The 19694-nt window shown below is 44.6% G+C and overlaps 1 protein-coding gene across 2 annotated transcripts in view; it reads left to right on the plus strand.

Annotated features, from left to right (window-relative positions):
- Positions 1–19694, plus strand: part of LOC144791492 (ubiquitin carboxyl-terminal hydrolase 47-like) — a 340820-nt gene that overhangs the window by 85195 nt on the left and 235931 nt on the right. For both annotated transcript variants that reach the window (XM_078666187.1, XM_078666188.1), the window contains exons 2-3: positions 7542–7613; positions 12112–12208. In XM_078666187.1, the coding sequence (XP_078522313.1) occupies positions 7542–7613; positions 12112–12208 (169 nt within the window). The remainder of the gene's footprint in view (positions 1–7541; positions 7614–12111; positions 12209–19694) is intronic.

Below are 19694 nucleotides of genomic sequence, written 5' to 3' on the forward strand. Positions count from 1 at the left end.
CAATACTGCAACACTTTAGCGTTGCGGTCAATGGGAAAAAGCACTAGTGACAATCAGACACTTTACGGGTCGAGTTGCATGGAACCCACGGAGGGTTAAGGTTATGCGGGTCCCAGGACCAAGCCACGACAGTTGGTTTGATTTTACCCGGCTCAAGAAATCCGGGTGACGCTAAATGATAGCTGTGCTCTTGTAGGAAGCAACCTTGGACAAAATAAGTACTTTACCTCACCCTGTTTGCTGTGCCGTCATTCGGGGTTACAAGTTACAAGAAAAAAGAAGTAAATTGGATAAGTATAACTGAAGTAATAGATTGTAGAAGCAAAATTAAATTAGTGCAAAACAATACTGCAACACTTTAGCGTTGCGGTCAATGGGAAAAAGCATTAGTGACAATCAGACACTTTACGGGTCGAGTTGCATGGAACCCACGGAGGGTTAAGGTTATGCGGGTCCCAGGACCAAGCCACGACAGTTGGTTTGATTTTACCCGGCTCAAGAAATCCGGGTGAAGAGATGTCCTGGCTGTCCTGGGTGCTGAAGCGGGAGCCTCGGGTGAACTGGTTTTACTGCTGACCCGGTGCTGGTGAGAAATGGGGTGCAAACAGTCGACAATGGGGCCACGGCTGGTGTTAGATTAAGGTATTGCGGTGTTCCCTCCAGTTGCAGCTTTGAATTAAGGTTGTGGTTGCTGAGCTGGCTGCCAAAAAAGCCTTGGCAGTGGTAAGGTCGGCAACAAATAATTTCGACATCTGGTGGTCTGAGGGAAAACGGTAGCTTCCTTAAACGTGCTGGAGGTCAGGACTACATTTTCCACAATGCACAGGACCAACCACCTTTGGGCAATCCCTCGGAGGACCGAGGGATTGCTTGGTTCCAATACGTTGTTTTTACCTGTGGTATGCAGGGGACTAGTGCCACTAGTCCAGAGGAGTCTGGAGTGCCTTTAGCCCTCAAAGGGGTCCCTCATTCTGAGGGAGCCGGTCTTTGTTTCAGGACGAGTTGCAGTTGTGCTTTTCCAGGAATGTTGCCACAGGTGTAGAGTGTCACACCTTTGGTTGTGCAGCTCCTGTTGTTGCAGACTCTGGCTCTTCTGTGTTCTTTGTTGCAAGTCAGATTAGAACTGAGGTTCAGGTGCCAATTTTTTTACCTAGATTTAGGGGCGTTAGGGGTGTAGGTGGAAGTGGCCAATGGGCTTCTAGCCCCAGCGGCTAATCTGCCCCTGAGGTGACCTCATCTCCGGGGTGTGTCACCTCATCTACCCATAACCCTCAATTCTGCCACTTTTAAAAATGGCAGAAACCTTCCTTCTCTCTTCTAAACATGGGTCAGGTATAGGGTCATCTAATAAGGACCTCTAAATCGGGGGCATAAAAGAAGAAGCAGAAAGTGTCAGGATGATCAGGCTTCAGTAAAAGTCTAAAAGTAAAGTAAATACGTGTTTAGCATAAAGCTTCACACTTGCAAGATCAGGGCAAGCAGAGAGGTCTGTACCTATCAAATCTAAAGGGAATCTCTCCCTACCCCTAATAATGAGAACACCAATAAAAATAACAGAAGATTCAGAAACGCCTTATCTCCATTTGCACCACCAGGGACCAATCAGTTCACATCATATCGAACTAACACTTAGTTTCTCAACCTTGAACATGTTGCCATCCTGGTACATGATGAACAAAAGGTCTCTTTTGACCATTGTTCCTCCACGTTTGCTGCCCAGTTTCTCTCCAAGCCTCTCTATCAGCCGTCTAATACAAACAATAAGCCTTTCTCTAGCTAATTTAGAGCTTTATAATAAACCTTCAAGCAAAAGATAAAATATGTTGGCGAAACAAAATACATTTCAACTGAGGCCTGTAGTCAGGCTAATTTAAATGAGCATTTAATGTGCACTTTGAATACACGGTTATACATTCACACGTGTAGCTTAGGACAACTGCAAAACATGAGCAAATATATCTTGGTGTGTAAGTGTAAAACATGATTAAAGAAATACAGGGCTTCTTGTTTAAACTGCATATTAGTGCACACATATATAAATCTCTAGTCTACAGTCAATATATTTTAATAATGCATTTAAATGCTTCACACATGTTAGTAAAGTTAAGGTACACAGTCAATATAATGTGAAATGCATGTATATAATTGCATCTCAGTGACTTGTAAGGGTGGAGTCTAAATTGCGCTGCTCCGCGTCTTAGACCTTTCTATCAGCAATCCTCTCATCCGAGTCCAGGCTTCCTGGTTTTCAACCAAGGCTACAGACTGGTCAAAAGATTTTGGGCCAGATGTACAAAGGTTTTTTGCATGCGCAAACAGGTTTTAGACCCGTTTCCCCCCGCGACTCAATATTAGGAAGGGGTTTTCCAAGGGCATCCCTTCCTAATAGTGACTCCTTAAGCTACATAAGAATGTTTTGTGACCCCAATTGCGGTCGCAAAACACTTGCAGTTTACCACCCTTCTCAGAAGGTTGGTAAAGCATTTGCAAACGGGAAGGGGTCCCCAGTGGACCCCTTCCCATTTGTGAATGCATGCGCGAATATTTTTCAAGGGCAGGCAGTGGTCCCAGGGAGGACCACTGCCTGCCTTAAAAACATTAAACGGCTAAGTTTCATTTTTCTTTTTTAAATGCATCCTGTTTTCCTTTAAGGAAAACGGGCTGCATTTAAAAAAAAAACCTGCTTTATTTAAAAGCAGTCCCAGACATAGAGTTCTCCTGACCCCAGCAGGCCACCATCCCTGGAGTGCCAGCCATACCCAATAGGGTTGCAAATTGCGACAGCCTCCTTAGTGTGCATTAGGCATGCAATTTGTGACCCCATTGGGAATCACAAACAGTGTCTTAGACACTGTTATGCATCCCAATTAGCGAGTCGCAAATTGCGAGTCAACTCGCTAATTGGCGGGTCGTACATCCGGGCCTTTGTCTTTATGGATGAGACTATTATTTCAGTCACTTCTCCCATTAATGAGGTCGGAGGACCTTTCCTGGGGGTTTTCCCCCCTAAGTTCCCACCAGTTTTCTTCTCTGACTGCGATTCCTTCTTTGGATTTTCCTAGTCAATCCACGCAGACTCCTCAAATACCTTTGTGCAGTGAATGGGATGGCTTATCCCTATGCCCCCGCAATACTCCTTTTGAGTACTGACTCACCTGCAAGTTTAGCCTGCAGTTCAGCTTTCATAGCCCTATGCTGTATCTAGCAAACAGATAATGACTCAGCCACAGCCATTCTCTCTGCCCTGTACCTAAGAAATCAATTTGCCTTTGCAGCATTTGCTTGCTTTATAAAGTTCCCTGTCATATTCTGTTTTTCAGGGACTCTATACCTCAGCCACACCTCATTCACTAACACCCATAGCTTTCTCTTGCTATGCTATGAGCACTCCCACTGGTACTTTGAATTTGGTAGAGTGGAACTTGCAAACGGTTTTACCCTTAACTTATGAAAGAGAACTCCAACTCCAGGCCAACTCCATCTCTCGGTCGACAGATCTTTGCCACCGTGCTAGAATGGAGAGCAAATCAAAATCCTCAACTTACAACAGTTTGAAGTTCAGAAATGATGAGATGGTTGCTAAGTTTTAAAAGTTGTATTTTTCATTAAGGAATTAGCAATAGTTAATGTTTAAAAAAAATTCAAATTAATCAGAAATTCCCAGCTACAGAATTATCAAGAAAAATTGGTTAGAGGGAGCATAGAAAATGACAGCGTGTTACATGAGGGAAGTATTCTCTATCCTAAACTAACAGGACCTAACCTAAGATGAAACCCATAAAGAATTCCTTTTGGACAAGATCAAAGATTCGAAGCATCATCAAATAGTTGCAAAAGAGAGAGAACTCCTCATTAAGAGTAGTTAGAAAAAATCTGCAGAGTTCCCTGACAATTGCAGTAGCAACCATAAATCCAAGGAAAAGGACATTTAATCACTGAAGTAGCGATGATTTAACATAAGGAAGTACGTCTCCTCGCAAATTGTAAGGAAACAAAGAAAAATCACTGTTAGCAGTAGCTCACAGCAATTCAGGCAAACACAATAAAAAAACAAAGGAGGATGGCAGGGTAGGAGTGCATAGAAAGAATGCATTGATTGATGTATATATTGGTTTGAATAGAATTGTATAGCATTCCTTCTCTAACTAGGAACATGTGTTGCATAAAAATATGTTGCAAATACAGGTGATAAAATGATCTTTAACCAATGAAAAAGGATCTTCCTATGGTCCATCACCTCTCCTCTTTGTTCCCATGGAAAGCATGCGAGTTGACATACGGTTAAATTAAGACTTCTAAAGCTTTCCACAGTTGATACATTTAGTGAATGTTCTCACGAGAACCCTCAGTAAGCCTATTCTATTAGTTGTTTATAGTGCCACTATTCAATAGACTAGTCTAATAAATAGAACATTTTCTATTTGCAGTGTCCTGGTTAGATCATGAGAAATGTTTTCTACAACAAGCTTTAATTCTACTAAACATTTTATTAATTATTCATACATAGTAGGTGACTCGTTTTAATACGATGAATTCATATGGTGTGAAGAAAGAAAAAAATACATGTTCTCGAAGCTGCACATTTTCTGACAATGACACATATTACAGTTAAATCCTGGAATAGATCAGTAGTTCTAAAAGGCATTTTTATTGAAGGGAATTAGAAGGAGAGGAAGAAAATATATATATGAGGCCTAGTCATGTAAGCACGTTGAAAATAGGAGCTTTCTGTCGGCTAATAAGCTGCACATTTGTTTTTAAACATTTAAGAAATGCACATTTCTAACGTTTTGTTTTTGTTAAGCATTCTCAACGTTATTCTCCCACGAAACAAGGTAGAGATTCAAGTTTAGTATGCCTGAACTCAGAATGTTAAAATACATCTTTTAGTGAAGATGATTTTTACATTCTGTGTTTGAAAATACCACTTTTAGAAAGTAAGTATTTTCTTGCTCATTCATCCCGTGTGCCTATGCTGGAATGTGGATTGCCTGTCTGGGTTTCGGATGACAGAAGGCTTGGCAGCAGGCGGGCTCCAGATAGTCTAGGTAGGGTCAGGAAAGGGCTGCAATGGGGGAAGAGGGAGGAGATTTCCTTGCACCTCAAAGAGCCTGGTCTGCCTCTGACAATGCAGTCACCACCTCCTGCCAGGAAGTCACACCAGAGAAGCCAGAAATGGTTCTGGCTGGGCACAGATACCCTCTGCCTAGAGTATCAAAGGATTTTTGGATACAAATACTGGGGCCTAAACCCCTGAACTTTAGAACTCATCTGGATCAAGAAGACTCCCAAGAAGAAGAGCCGGAGAAGCTGCGAAAAGGAAGGACTGCTTTGCTGGGCTGACCTTCAGTGGCTGCTTCTGTCTTGGGCAGTGGAAGGCCTGAACTGGACTTTCTGCAACCCAATTTGTGAATCTCTCCAAGGGCTTGAGGTAGAGCTTGCCCCCTGTTCATGAAGTCTCAGGAACAACAAAAGACTTCAAGCTCTTCTGCCCGCAGCACTGGGGACTGTGTGTTTTGTGCTGCAAACAGAGAAAAAGCAACTTGACATCTACGACGACGCTGCCGACTCCGTGTCCTGAAGGCACTGCAGAGGGCACCACCGCAACACGACCTGGTCTCACCGTCGTTGCCTGTTGACGCCGCCACCGAGCCGCTGCTTACATCGCAACTTGTGGGCATCGCCTCGCTTCACGCTGAAGAGTTGGCATCGCAGAGAGCAACACCGTGCCATGACCTTGGTCTCACCGACGACGCCTGTTGACGCCACCAATGAGCCGCTGCTCGCACCCCGATCTGTGGGCACCGCACCCGCACCACACCGCCTCGCTTCACGCCGAATCTTTGGGACCGCAGAGGGCACCGCCACAACGCCGCACCACGACCTTGGTCTCACCGACGACGCCTGTTGACGCCACCAATGAGCCGCTGCTCGCACCCCGACCTGTGGGCACCGCACGCTGCACCGCCTCACTTCACGCCGAAGCTTTTACACCGCAGAGAGCACCGCTGCAATGCCACAACGTGACCTTGGTCTCACCGACTGCGCCTGTTGATGCCGCCACCAAGCCCCTGCTCGCACCATGACCTATGGGAACCGCACTCTGCACTGCCTCACTTCACGCCGAAGCTTTGGCACCGCAGAGAGCACCGCCGCAATGCCGCACCGCGACCCTGGACTCACCGATGCCTGTTGACGCCGCCTCCGAGCCGCTGCTCGCACCGCGACCTTTGGGCACCGCACTCCGCAGCGCCTTGCTTCATGTGGACGCCTCGGCCTGCCTGATGCCACTCCATGCCAAAATCAACGCCGCTGCTTGCACCGTGGTTCAAGGGCACCGCTCGTAAGTCACCTGACACACCGCCACCTTGGCCTACCGACGTCGGTACCATCGACTACAGCGCTTCAGCAACAACGATGCTGCTGCTTGCACCGTGACCCGCTAGCACCGTGGCGAGCACTGCCTTCATCTCGCACCGCGACCCTGGTCTCACCGACGACGCCATCTGATGCTGTCACCGAGCTGCTGCTCGCACCGCGACCCGGGGGCACCGCACCGCTGCACGTCGCACCGCAGCACCCGATGCCTTCCAGCGCCAGCGCTCTTGATTCCATCGGAGAGGAGCTCGACCTGCAACACGAGTGACTTCAAGGATCTCAACGCCCTGCATTTCTCACAGGTACTGTTTGCGGGTCTTCCCGGTACCGTAGCTGGCCCGCGACCCCGCGACTAGTCAGAATTGTTGGATTTGTTGTTCACGACGCCGTGATAGCCCCGGACAGAGCTATCGGCATCAAGGAACTGTGTTTGAAACTTATTTTGATAACTGCAGATTTTTAAGTATAGTATTGTGGATTTTTATTGTAATTGGTCTTGCCTTAAAGTATATATACAAATATTGGCTATTTTTCTAAACTGGTGTGGTATCCTTTTGTAGTGCGTACACTGTATTACTGTTGGTTATGTGCAAATGCTTTACACATTGCCTCTAAGATAAGCCTGACTGCTCGTGCCAAGCTACCAAGGGGATGAGCAGGGGTTATTTTAGGAGTGTAACTCCCTTATCCTGACTAGAGTGGTGGTTTGTGCCCCACTTTGACGCAAGTCTCAGCTAGCCAGAAATCCAATTTTTAACAGTCAGCTACAACTGTTCTGGATATGGAGGCTGCATTCATAAACTTTGTGTTGGAAAGGTTTTGAAAGAATCATAAAACATGGAGGGACCAGACTGCCTGGCTTACAAACACACAATTCACCCAGATGATAAATGCACTGCATAGTGTAGTTGAAAGTGTTTATTTTTCGCTATTGTTGTCGCAGCCAGTGCTGTTGATCTCTAGACATGTATTTCAGGACATATATGTCCTTCTTCAGTAGAGAGTAGCAAGTTTAGTTTTGGGGGTGTACCATTGTGTTGAAGTAGTGTGGTCAAGGAAAAGGGTCACTGTGCTCAGTATTTGATTTTGAATGTGCTTTATTATTGGCAATACAGGAAATCACAATAATTTTTCATCTCTTTCGTGTGTTCCTCTTCTTGTAGGGTCTTACTCTTCGGTCTCCTCTGTTGAGCCCCATTCGCGGTTGCCCCTCGAACACAAAGGAAAAGGCTCAGGTAAGTGTTTTCTTTTTACAATTTACTCAGGGGGGAAAGTGTGAGGGATAAATGATAGTTATGTAAAATGTGTAGAGAAGGGATGGAGGTTGGAGCAACCAAAGACAAAATAGAGGAAATCTGTTCCCTTTTTTTATTTATTTCTTTCTCACAAATGTTTTACTTTTCTGCATCCCTTTTACCACTCTTCCTTCCCTCTCGTCCCTCTGTGTCTAAGCCCCTTTTCAAATGCCCGTAGGCGTCCACGCACCTGGAAGAGCCACTTCCCTCCAGGGCAGTGGCGTGGTGATTCCACAGTTACAATCTGTTCTCTCTCTGCTTCGGCTTTTCTTCCTCCTCTGGGTGCGGGCATTCTGCTTGCCGACAGACTGCGATTCTCCTTGGACTTCGGTTCTCTTTCCTCAAAGGTTGTTGGGTCCTCTTCTTTCGTTTGGTCTTTTCCGCAGAATCCTTCCTTTTGCGATTCCGTCCCGTGCACAGTTGAATCCGCTATCTACTAACCCACGGGTACTCATAGTACGGCCCGCGGGCCAACAGCGGCCCGGCAAGCCTTCCCTGGCGGCCCGCGGACCTTGCACATATTGTACCAGCGTTTTAATTATTATTATTTTTTTTAAATAGTGTCTGCCAACACAAATTGCAGAAGCGCGACTCGGAGACTGCTGCTCTGTGGGGGCCGGCCGGGCGATTCCTGCCGTAGTTAGAGTGGAGCAGGGGCGCTAAGAGGTGAACAACAGAGCCTCATTAACATGTTAATGGTCTTTTAAAGACCTGTTAATGCGCTCGGTGCGGCTGTCTGTGTGTGTGTGCTCCAAAGCTGTCTCAGCCCGGGCTGACACAGAGGCAGGGTGAGATGACAGAGGGAAAGGGAGGGAGAGGGAAAGAAAGTGAGACAAAGGGAGGGAAAGGGAGACCGAGTGAGAGAGGGAAGGAGGAAAAGGGAAAGGGAGGGTGAGGGAGGGAAAGGGAGTGGCTTTACTGGCTACCCTCAACCAAAGTTAAAGGTTTGGAACAAGAATGAACTATAACTGGTATAGCCTGCAGGATTGGTAAATTAGAGCTGAAAGTAGGCGATAAAGTTATCATGGCAGCATTACGAATTTTAAAATGCTTATCTTTACTCATATTTAACTATGTGAAGTTTAGGAGGGTGCCATGTGCTTTACTGCAGAGTCCCTTGCACTTGAGTCTACTGCATTCAAGATCCTATTAGCTTTGATTCAAGAATAGTTTCTGCCTAATACTAATACACTGGTAATAAATGTGAATTCTTCTTACTGCAGGCAAATTATGGAACAAATCAAGGAGTGCGGAATCCCTGAAGTTGAGACAAAGTGAGGGAGGGAAAGGGAGACCGGGTGAGGGAGTGAGAGGGAAGGAGGGAAAGGGAAAGGGAAAGGGAGGAAGGGAAAGGGAGGGTGAGGGAGGGAAAGAGAGTGACAGTGAGGGAGTGAGGGAGGGAAAGGGAGGGAGGGAAAGGGAGTGAGAGAGGAAAAGGGAGACAGAGTGAGGGAGTGAGAGAGGGAAAGGGAGACAGAGTGAGGGAGTGAGAGAGGGAAAGGGAGACAGAGTGAGGGAGTGAGATAGGGAAAGGGAGACAGAGGGAGGGGGACAGAGTAAGGGAGAGTGAGAGAGGGAGGGAGAGGGAGGGAGAGAGAGAGAGAAAGAGAGCGAGAGAGAGAGTTGTCTGGTGGCTCAGTGGACGAAGGTGTCCGCTGCAGGGACCAGTGATCAACCTCATGGTCAGTTTTTTTTGGTTAGTCTAGCCCCGCCCCCGCCCCCTCCCCCACTGGCTCCGCCCCCACTGGTGCGGCCCTTGGACACAAACCACACTGTAAATTTGGCCCCCGAGAGAAAGTTTGTGAGTACCCATGTACTAACCCAACGCCCCCTCCGCCCCGCCTTCTTGAAGCATGTCATCGTCCCTGGCGTCTGCCCTCAGCTCCGTCTTAATAGGGCCGCCTGCTGTTTCCCCATTCTCCGCTTCTTGCTGACAATAAAGCGGCCAGGTGGAAAAAGGGGACTGTAAATACAGGAGGGGAGAGATGTATGAAGGAATGACATCGCGTTCCGTCTCCTCTATCCCTCTATCTAATACAGGAGCCATCTGACAGGGGGGTACTGGCAATGCTGCTCCCAGTTTTGCTACTTTTCTGTACCACTCCCAGAGCGCAGGTGCATCCCAGAGCACATCGGCCCCTCTACTTAACAAAGAGCCAGTCACAAAAGGGGGAGGGAGCACGCTGCCTGGCATATCAGCACACACTTTCTCCAGATCCACTGTGGGAAATGCAGTAATTTTTATCAAACTCGCTTCAGTTGAAAGTCTTTAGTGTTCACTATTGTTGATGCAGCTCCGTCTTAGTAAAGAAGGTACATTACTAACTTTTTGTACCAAGTGTATTTTAATATTCAATGAATATTGACATTTAATTCCTATTTAGATGTATTGGGCCAATTCACCAAGGCATGTCAGAATACTTTAAAGATCCCGTAGAGCAGGAAGGACTCTCTCCTCCATAATTAGAGCTATTACTTGCATGCGCAGGCTCACTTTGCAAATTTCTTGTACCACGCTATGCCTTTCCAACTGCTCATCTTGATCGAGATAGATATTGCCAGCCCAACTCCTCATAATACGATTCTGTGCATTTCCATCATTCGACCTGTGAATGTGCTGAATACTGTGAGATATACATTTTTGGTCTGGAACAGATTGGGACACCAGGACAACCCTTATGTACAAGACCATGGTAGGTAGGTGTTTTCAGCGCTAACTGCTGCAGATTCTTGGCGACCTTTATCCAGTAGATCGCTGTAACCCATTAACCCCTATTAATGGAGCCCACACACTGTTGGATACTTTTCTGTACTACAGACTTCATGGAACACCCAAAGCTACTACTTCTACATTTCCCTCCCTGCCTCCTGCACTCACGGCATTGATAACACTAATTGACTCCTCATCCTCCCCCCCAAAAAAATTGATGTCCCAGTTATACTCCGCTATGCAGACGTAGGCACCCATATGCGCTCATAGGCCCAGGGTGTAAAGCAGGCCTGGTTGTAAAATTCCGCTCCATTTGTGGAGTTTTGCCCTCCCGACGTAGAGCGCAGAGTTCCGTCGAGATTTGTCAACGTGGGCGGTTGCGGCAGGTCACTACCACTCGTGTTGAGAAGCCCGCTGCTCGCGTTGAGGAAGCTGATGCTCAAGCATAACATATACTCAAGTGGCATAAAGAAGCAGCGCCCTCTTGCGGTTCGTGCTGATTTTACAGTGCGGGACAAACTACTGGCGCTAAAAATCAGCATGAGCTGCATGACTTATAGCACTCCGCAGCTTGCAGAAATCCTTAGAGCGCGGAGCAGTTTTTTCGGCACTTCACGGAGTTCCACGTAGCAGAACTCTGCCCAGTTCTAGTGAAAAGGAGTGTCTACTTGCAAACTCCCTTGACCGTTGAGCAGTGACATTTCTGTTGTGCACAGACCTAAACTCCCTCCCCTAATTACAGACTGATATTAATTCACATCAAATTCTTGCACAGAATTGACCACACTCCTGCAGCGCTCCTCAGGTTGAAACTGTCTGATAATTCGAATTGCATTAGATGTAGAGATTTAGATGCTGCCTTTCTCCAACTACGGTTCGGAACCTCAATGCATTGACCGTGCTGCAAGCCGAAAAAGAGAGTGGTGATTCACCGATGGAAAGGCAGCCCCCCTCCGGTTAAGGGATGTCTTTTGTAGTGAACAGCTGAATATGTATTGGATTCTGATGCTGGCCAGATCAAGGCCCAGTGACATATGGACCCAGTTTTGTATTTATCTTCTACAGCACCCTGAGATAGTGACTGAGGTGACAGCGGCCACCACACATCATCATGATCCCCCGTATGACACAGATGTGAGAATCGACCTGCCCCATGAGGATGAGGCCCCAGTGAGCTTGTCACTGCCATTATATCATTGCTCTGCGTAGGGGTTAGCCGTGGTTTTTAGAAACAGCTGATGTTTAAGACTTGATTGTTCCTGTGTTTTATTTAATAGATATTGGTTGCTGATTAACACTGTCTGCAGGGGTTAGATGTTTTTCTTATTCCTAATTTGAAATGTCAATAAACAAATTAAAGCATACTTTAAAGAGTCCTGCAGGAATACTACTTGACATACTCCAAGGTGCCTTTATGACTAGGTACCAATAATTCCAATGATGGTGCTAGGTACAGTGCATTCATGCCAGGCTAAACAACGCTGCTTTTTTAATGAGCTAGAGAAGAAAAACTCGCAAATGTGAACATTTATTCAACTTCTGTGTAGGATTATGATTGAGGCGCAACCTACCTGTTTTCAGAACTGTACCCTTGTAGTGTGTTTGTAATCTAGTCATGCTTGTACTTCTTATACCTTGTGCCTGGGAAAGGGCTGGCACAGCTTTTAGTGCTCAATGTCTCCTTATAATGGAAAACATAAAATGTAACATTTTTCCATTTTTGTACAGGATACCGGGGTTTGCAAAACGAAGGCTCAACGTGCTACCTGAACAGCATCCTACAATGTCTCTTCATGACTCCAGAGTTCACTAATAGCATCCTCAGGTATTCAGAGTTCATTGCTACCTGCCGTGTGGCATGCTATATTTTTCAGTGTCCTCTTCACACACTGTGCCCTCCTTTTTGGGTGCATCGTACCTGGTCACACTGAAAAACAAATTCAAATTCAGCTTTATTCGATTTTTTTTTTTATACAATAAAAATCGTAAAAGCACAATTAAAAGAAACATTTCACTTTTATTGCACAGTAAATTAAATAAATATATATCAGGCAAACAAGAGTTACATAGCTTTAAATCTTTACATTGTATTCCTGTATCTAATAACAGTCTTTGAACATGAGGAAATAGCCATTATAATCCATTGATTTTCTAAAGATTGTAACTTCAGGTAAGCTATTCTGCATTGTCTTAAGTCCATACTCTTCAAAAGTGGTATTAAAAACCTTTTCCTAGGAGAAGTATAAAATTTACAAAATAAAATAGTATGCATCGTGGTTTGGGTTGAAATGTCATCACACGGACATGGGAGTAGGTTTCTCGACCAGTCATTAACTTCTGGAAAGGTAATCAATCTATGGAAAGTCTCAAAGCGAAAGCGGGTTAAAAGCATAAAAACAAAACTTCCCTGTATCTGTTCTAAATAGGGTTGTATACCTGGGCATATTGTCATCAAGTGGTTATCCATGACAGTTTTTTTTAACTCTCTCTTTGAGCCATTGCTTATTCTCTAGATAGGTCAAACAATCTGTTTTTAAGGTTTTACTAAGGATTGTTACCATGATCTCTGGAGTTTCAAAGAATTCAGAATGGCCAATTTCATTCGCCATATTTTTTGTTTAAAGTTTATTGAAAATGAGATTGTAGCATACATAAGGAGAATAATCGTATACATTATAAAACAAAAATACAATCTATTATTGATAAAAGGGTGGAAGGGAGAGGGAAAGGGGGTATATCTTAATAAACAGTATGAATAAGAAAAATACCTGAATTGTAAATCTATTACATCAACAAGAAACATTAATGAGTAAACTATGGGGCATAAACTCTAAAATTGCAAAACATTGAAAAGGTAAAAGGAGTAATAACAAACAGCATATCCGGAAATGAAAATAAAAAGACAACAAAGGATTTATGGAGGTTTCCGGACTGGGTAGTAACAAAGGTGGCTGAAGATAAAGCTATATCCGTTAGGTAGGAGGAAAGAAGAAGCCATAAAAGATCTCTCTTAATGGAAAAGATAAAGGAGTGACATTGTTCGTGTCTAATCTGTGATAGAAAAAAACGCATTCCACCAAGCTCTGAAAGAAACGTTATCAGCTTGTTTCCTATTTGAAGTTATTAAATGGAGGGCTATTGCTAGTAATAAGTCAATTAATGATGGGTTAGGGGTTGGAGGCGGCCAGGAAGGTGATAAGGAGCCTAAAAAGATGTTGAAAAAAGGGATTTGGGTGTTGAAAATGTTATTAATTTGGGACCAAACTAATTGCCAAAAACGAGAAAGAGAGGGGCAATCAAAAAGCATATGTCTTAGATCGGCTGAGGGACCTTTACATGACCAGCAGGCTAAGGAAAAGTCTCTGGAGAATGAGGCCAATCTGGCTGGGGTGAAAAGGAGGCGTTTGTGAATAAAGTAAAGAGTCTGAGAAGTATTAGCTGCTCTTGACGTTTTATGAATTTTTAACCATAATTTGTCCCAAAAGGGGGTAGACCAACATTCTGAAAGATCTGTTTCCCAGGCCAATTCAGACTTCACTTTAACCCTGTCAGAGGAGAAGAACAATTTTTTTTATTTTTATTTTTTTAAATTTTATTTGTCAACTTTTTTATTGAGCATACAATATTTATACATTACATGCATATCCGTAAGGCAAGTGTCAGCAAAGTAACGCTCAGTAAATTCCACCAACATAACAAAGCCAAAGGTCATGCTGATCAGTATAAGGATATGAGCACCATACATAATACAGAATGGAATGAACTTCTTTCAAGTGCATCAACCCCCCCACCCCCAGCATTCCAGAGTATGATGTTAATGTCCGAGCATAACAAGGAGTCCTGATAACAGTGTTCTCAGTTACGTGGCTCATTCAGAGTCTGTATCAGTACAGGTCAATAAGTACTCCCGCAGAGGGGCCCAGACATCCTTGGGACGTGACGAGAGTGGCAGCTCTTCTGCATAAGTTTCCAGCTGATCCCTACAATACACCATGTCCTTTAACCAGCTGTCCACTTTTGGGTGCATCCGACCATCCCACGTGAACAGAGTACGCCTTTTCGCCAGGAGCAGGGACAACTGTATAAACTTCCCCACCATACCTTGAGGCTGAGGACCGTGACCTAGCAGACACAGCGTCGGGGTATTGTGTAACGCTACTCCTGTCATATTGGTAATAAGAGCTAGAACTTTCTCCCAGTATTAAAAAACCTGCTGGCATTGCCACGCCATATGTATGAAGTCAGCCTCCCCCATCCCACAGCGTTTACACTCATCAGTCGCCCTGAGGCCAATTCTCCATAGCCTGTGTGGTGTATGATACGTCTGGTGGAGAAATTTGAGGTGAATAATACGGAGCTTACTGTTGGGTGTTAGGCACCTCGTTATCAAGCATATTTTCATCCATTCCTCCTCTGTTATGGGGGGATCTGCCTTAGTATTCCAGCGTGCCAAACTAGCTGCAGCGTTGTGCGGGGTGTCTTTCTGTATGGCTCTGTACAATTTGGTAACTAGCTTCTTTCTCGTTGGGGTCGTGAGTAGCAGTTGTAAAGCCGACAATGTTCGTGGTTCATCCGGGAAGCAGCGGTAGTGTTCCTTGATCGCTCGGCGCAATCGATAGCAGGTAAACTGAAATAGTAGTGTATGGTTGTGTATGTAAGATAAATCATCCCCTGTAAGGTATGTGCCCTCTGGGAACAAATCACTCATATGCTCAATACCCGCCTCACGTAGTGCCAAAATAGAACCCCGATCTTGTGCTATGGACAATGCGGCATGTCCCTCTAGGGGCAATGCCAGCGCATATAAGGGGAGTTTGTGCGTACGTCGGCCAATCGCCTGCCAGACCGCCGCCGTAACATCAAGCGTATTAATCTCTGTCCTGGGTGTACGTCTATGTATGTGCGTAAGGAAGCCCCGCAGTGGGATAGGGTGGGCGTCCCCTGCTTCCACTGCCACATGTGGAATGTAGTCGTGTGGTCTATACAAATAGTAGGCATAATGGGCTTGACAGCAGAGATAGTATAGATAAAGGTCTGGTGCATTAAACCCACCTCTGTCGTACGGTAGCGACAGCGTACGCCAGCTTATTCTCGGTTGCTTAGTACCCCAGACAAGGCGCAACTATTGCGTTTGAAGAGTTTGAAAAAAGTGTTTAGTCAATGGAACCGGTACATTGCAAAACAAGTATAAAAACTTGGGTAGGACTACCATCTTTATAATGGAAATCCGGTCCGATAGTGAAAGCGGCAGACGGAGCCATTGGTCTATCTGTGCGACCAGCACTGTATACGCCGAACCATAGTTATCGGCAACGACCGTTGCAGGATCCCTATGAATCCAAACGCCTAAATACGTCACAGGGTCCGCAGACCAAACCAGTGGGTACTCGACTGTGGGGGGGTGCGGTTGCTGCTGTCAGAGGTATGATGACAGATTTGTCCCAGTTTATATTAAGGCCAGAGAACAGGCCGAATTTCACATATTCACGGAGAACAGGGGCCAAGTATTGTTGCGGTTCGCGGATATATAGGACCATATTGTCCGCGTACATTGAGATCCCTACCGGTCGATTGTGAAAGTTGAGAGCAGCCGCTCTATGTACCTGCCGAATTTTGCATGCCAGAGGTTCTAGCACAATGGCGAAAAGGAGTGAGGATAGTGGACATCTCTGGCGCGTGCCCCGTCCAACATCAAAGGGATCAGATGTGTCCCCTCCCACTCGAACCCTCGCGGATGGTCCTGTGTACAGTACCTGAATCCAGCGCAAAAAAATTGGGGGGAAACCCATGCGTCGCAGAATGTGCAACATGTATCGCCATTCAATAGAATCAAATGCCTTGGCGGCGTCTAATAGGACCGCCACGGCTTGTAGATCTGGATTCAGGACATGCAGCAAGGCGAAAATGGTACGCAAGTTAAGGGATGTAGAGCGTTCAGGAATTAATCCAGCCTGGTCTGGGAGCGCTAGTAATAGGAGAAGAAAAACAAATTGCTATATAGAGAAGCAGCCGATGAATTAATCGATAATAAAGGAAAGAGATTAGAACATCTGGTAGGTATGTTAGGGTGAAGTGGTAAGAAAAGAAGATATTGTGAAGGAGGAGGGAGGAGTGAGTCATACTGAGATATACAGGAAGGTAAAGAGAATTTTAATTGAAGATCTGAGAAGAATAAAGGAGTACTATTAAATACCAATTGTGAAATCCATAGTAAACCCTTGAGTCTCCAAGTTTTCCAATAAATAGTACGGCGCTTGATGCGTAATAAGTGATTGTGCCGGATAGGTTGTTGTTCTAATGAGATAGAAGAAGGATAAGAGGGTGGAAGAAGGGGAATCAATATTTTACGTGTATGTTAGATCACGAGGGGACGGAAAGAAGAGATATTATTAGTAAAAACAAGAGCTTCATTAAAATGGAAAGGGGCTATTAAGTGTTTTTCAATATTCAATGAGAGAGGAGGATGAACACAATGATCCGGAGAGAGCCATCGAGAGGACTGTCGCAGAGAAAAAGCATAATGATATGATTTAAAATCAGGAAATTTGAGACCACTATAGATTTTGTCAGCTTTGAGAGCACTAAGAGCTATTAGAGGAGATTTATCTTTCCAAAGGAATTTGTTTAATATAGAATCAAGTTTTTTGAAGTAAAAATTAGGGATGTGGACTGGAATCATAGACAGAAGATAGAGAATAAGTGGGGAGAGCATCATTTTAATAGAATCTAGGCGACCCCACAGAGAGAGGAAAAATGGATGCCATCGGTCAATAGATGTAGATAGAGTTTTAGAAAGATTATCAAAGTTTTCTTTTAAGGTTTCTGGAATAGTGGGGGGAAACCATAAACCTAAATATTTAATTTTAGAGGTTTACCAAGAGAACCCAGTAGAGATAAAATCCTGTTTCAAACAAAGAACATTTAAAGGGGGAACTTCACATTTATCCTAATTAAGTCGATATCCCGATAATTTATTAAAGGTATCAACTTGTGAAAGAAACGCCGGAAGAGAAGTATAGGGGTTCGAACAATATAGAAGGATGTCATCAGCGTAAACAGACATTTTAACCTGGGCAGTGTCAATGTTAAAACCAGTAATTCTGTCATCTAATCTAATTTTCGTTATAAAAGGCTCTAAAGCACTAATAAATAAAAGATGAGATAAAGGGCAACCCTGACGAACTCCTCTGAAAAGAGGAAAATATTCAGAGGATTTCCCATTAACAAAAATAGAGGCCTTAGGGCTGAAATATAAACATTCGCCATATTTTTAATATAACTAAGCCAAGGTATATTAGCAGCCCTATCCAGTTTTAAACAATCCATAATGACATCATGATTAAAACCAGTCTCAATTGAAGCCCACACCTTGTGCCCTTGTGCAAAAGAGGGTTAATTCTAATGATATCGGAAATAAAAGGCAAACCAAGGTCGGAGTGGCAATTAAAAGTAGCAGAGGAGCTAGGAGCCAAGTAAAAGCATTTTCACAGCATTGTATATGTTGAACATCCGCAAATCCCCAAATACCTGCCCCGTAGATAGCTGTTGATAGACATTTGGATTTGTAGATAGCTAGTAACTCAGGGACAGGTCTGCAACCTAGTTTCCTAGAAAAATTAATCCTTGCACCTATTGCTCTTGAAAACATTAATTTTCTTGCCTGAATAGCGGCAGTCCAAGACCCAGTCCGATCAAAGTTAATCCCCAGAGAGGAGAATTTATCAGTGCTTTCAATTTTATTATTATTATTAATAAAAATGTCACATTTGTTACTCATTTTTTTCCACAATTCATTGTGTATGTCTTACTGATATTCACGTCTAGACCCCTATCTTGCATAAAATTAACAAAGTTAGTGAAAGTTCTTTTTAACCTTAATTGTGTTTGCGCCATTATAACTGCGTCGTCCGCATAAAGTAAGATCGGGACGGGAGTATTTTTAATGATCGGATAATCCTGCCGGTTTTCAATCAAATATTGGCCAAGACTATTCATATATAAAGAATAGAGAAAAGGGGCAAGTATACAGCATTGCCTCACTCCCTTTCTTATACGAAACTTAGCTGAGCACTCCCCCTGCCTCCCAAAACGAATCCTTGCCCCTGCCTTCCTATAGAATTCTTCATAACTAAAAGCAGAGGTGGATCAACTTCCATACCTTTAAGGACACGCCACAACTTTTCATGTTTTACGCAGTCAAACGCTGAACTAAGGTCAACGAATGACAAAAAAAGTTTTCCCTCCTTTGCTAATGTATATTTACTTATGATCAGGGTTCAATTAAGTCCTTGCTCTATCGTACCAAGCCCCGCTCGGAACCCATATTGCAGATTAGATAACACTCCTGTCTCTTCAGCCCATAATTGTAATTTATTTAAAATTACCCTCCCTACTACTTTCAGGAGGGAATCTAACAGGGAGATTGGACGATAGCACCATGGATCGTTTCTATCTCCCTTTTTAGGTCTCGGCCTGATCCAGCGCGTGCGTTGGTCTGGCCGAGCATTCAGTAGGTGCTCTGGGAAATGCTACTTTGCGGCTGCCGTCGGGTGCTCTCACTTTCTTAAAGAGCTCAGCAACAGCTCGCGCTTGTGCGGCGAAAGTGAGAGCACCCGATGGCAGCTGTGCACATCAAGTGCACGCACACAGCTCCCGTTTCCCCCCTTGATCGCGATCACTTTCACTTTTGCTGCCGCGCGCAGCTGATGCTTGTTTGACCCGCCTCCTGCTCGCGAGCTTTCTTGGTGCAGTGGACAGGCTTCCGGTGAGGTTTTAGATTCGGGTCGTTGCAGCGGATCTTGTTTTAAAAAAAAAAAGTCAGAATAGACCGGGTTCCAATGACGACCCCCTCAGGCACAGCATTTATTAATTTCTTGATGGCTTGCGGCTCTTACTCAGTACGGCCCTTTTGAGGTATTCAGCCGGCATCAGCTCTTCGCTCTCACTCCCGGATCAATGACTCACACATTTTCATTTTCAGGGGGCTTTAAAACGCAGCGCTTCCGCGGACTCCCTGTCCAGCGCAAATACAACATAGTGTGCAGAATATGTTATTCTGTTTGTTGGCATGTGTGCGAATCCTCCTCTCCCTTCCTACCCCTCTCGCTTACCCACCCCTTAGCTCTAAAAGAGATGATAAATAGATCCCTAAGGCATTATTGACTTTTACATATACTGCACTCCATGTGACTTTATCGAACTATCATCTAAAAATAGCTCCCACTTGCCTGTGTACTAACATTGCTATCTTTTTTAACCCCTTACCTATCAATCCACACAGTTATTGGCCTGGCAGTCATGGCAAAGTGCAT

The sequence above is a fragment of the Lissotriton helveticus genome, chromosome 11 (assembly GCF_964261635.1).
Source record: "Lissotriton helveticus chromosome 11, aLisHel1.1, whole genome shotgun sequence".
Classification (NCBI taxonomy): Eukaryota; Metazoa; Chordata; class Amphibia; order Caudata; family Salamandridae; genus Lissotriton; species Lissotriton helveticus.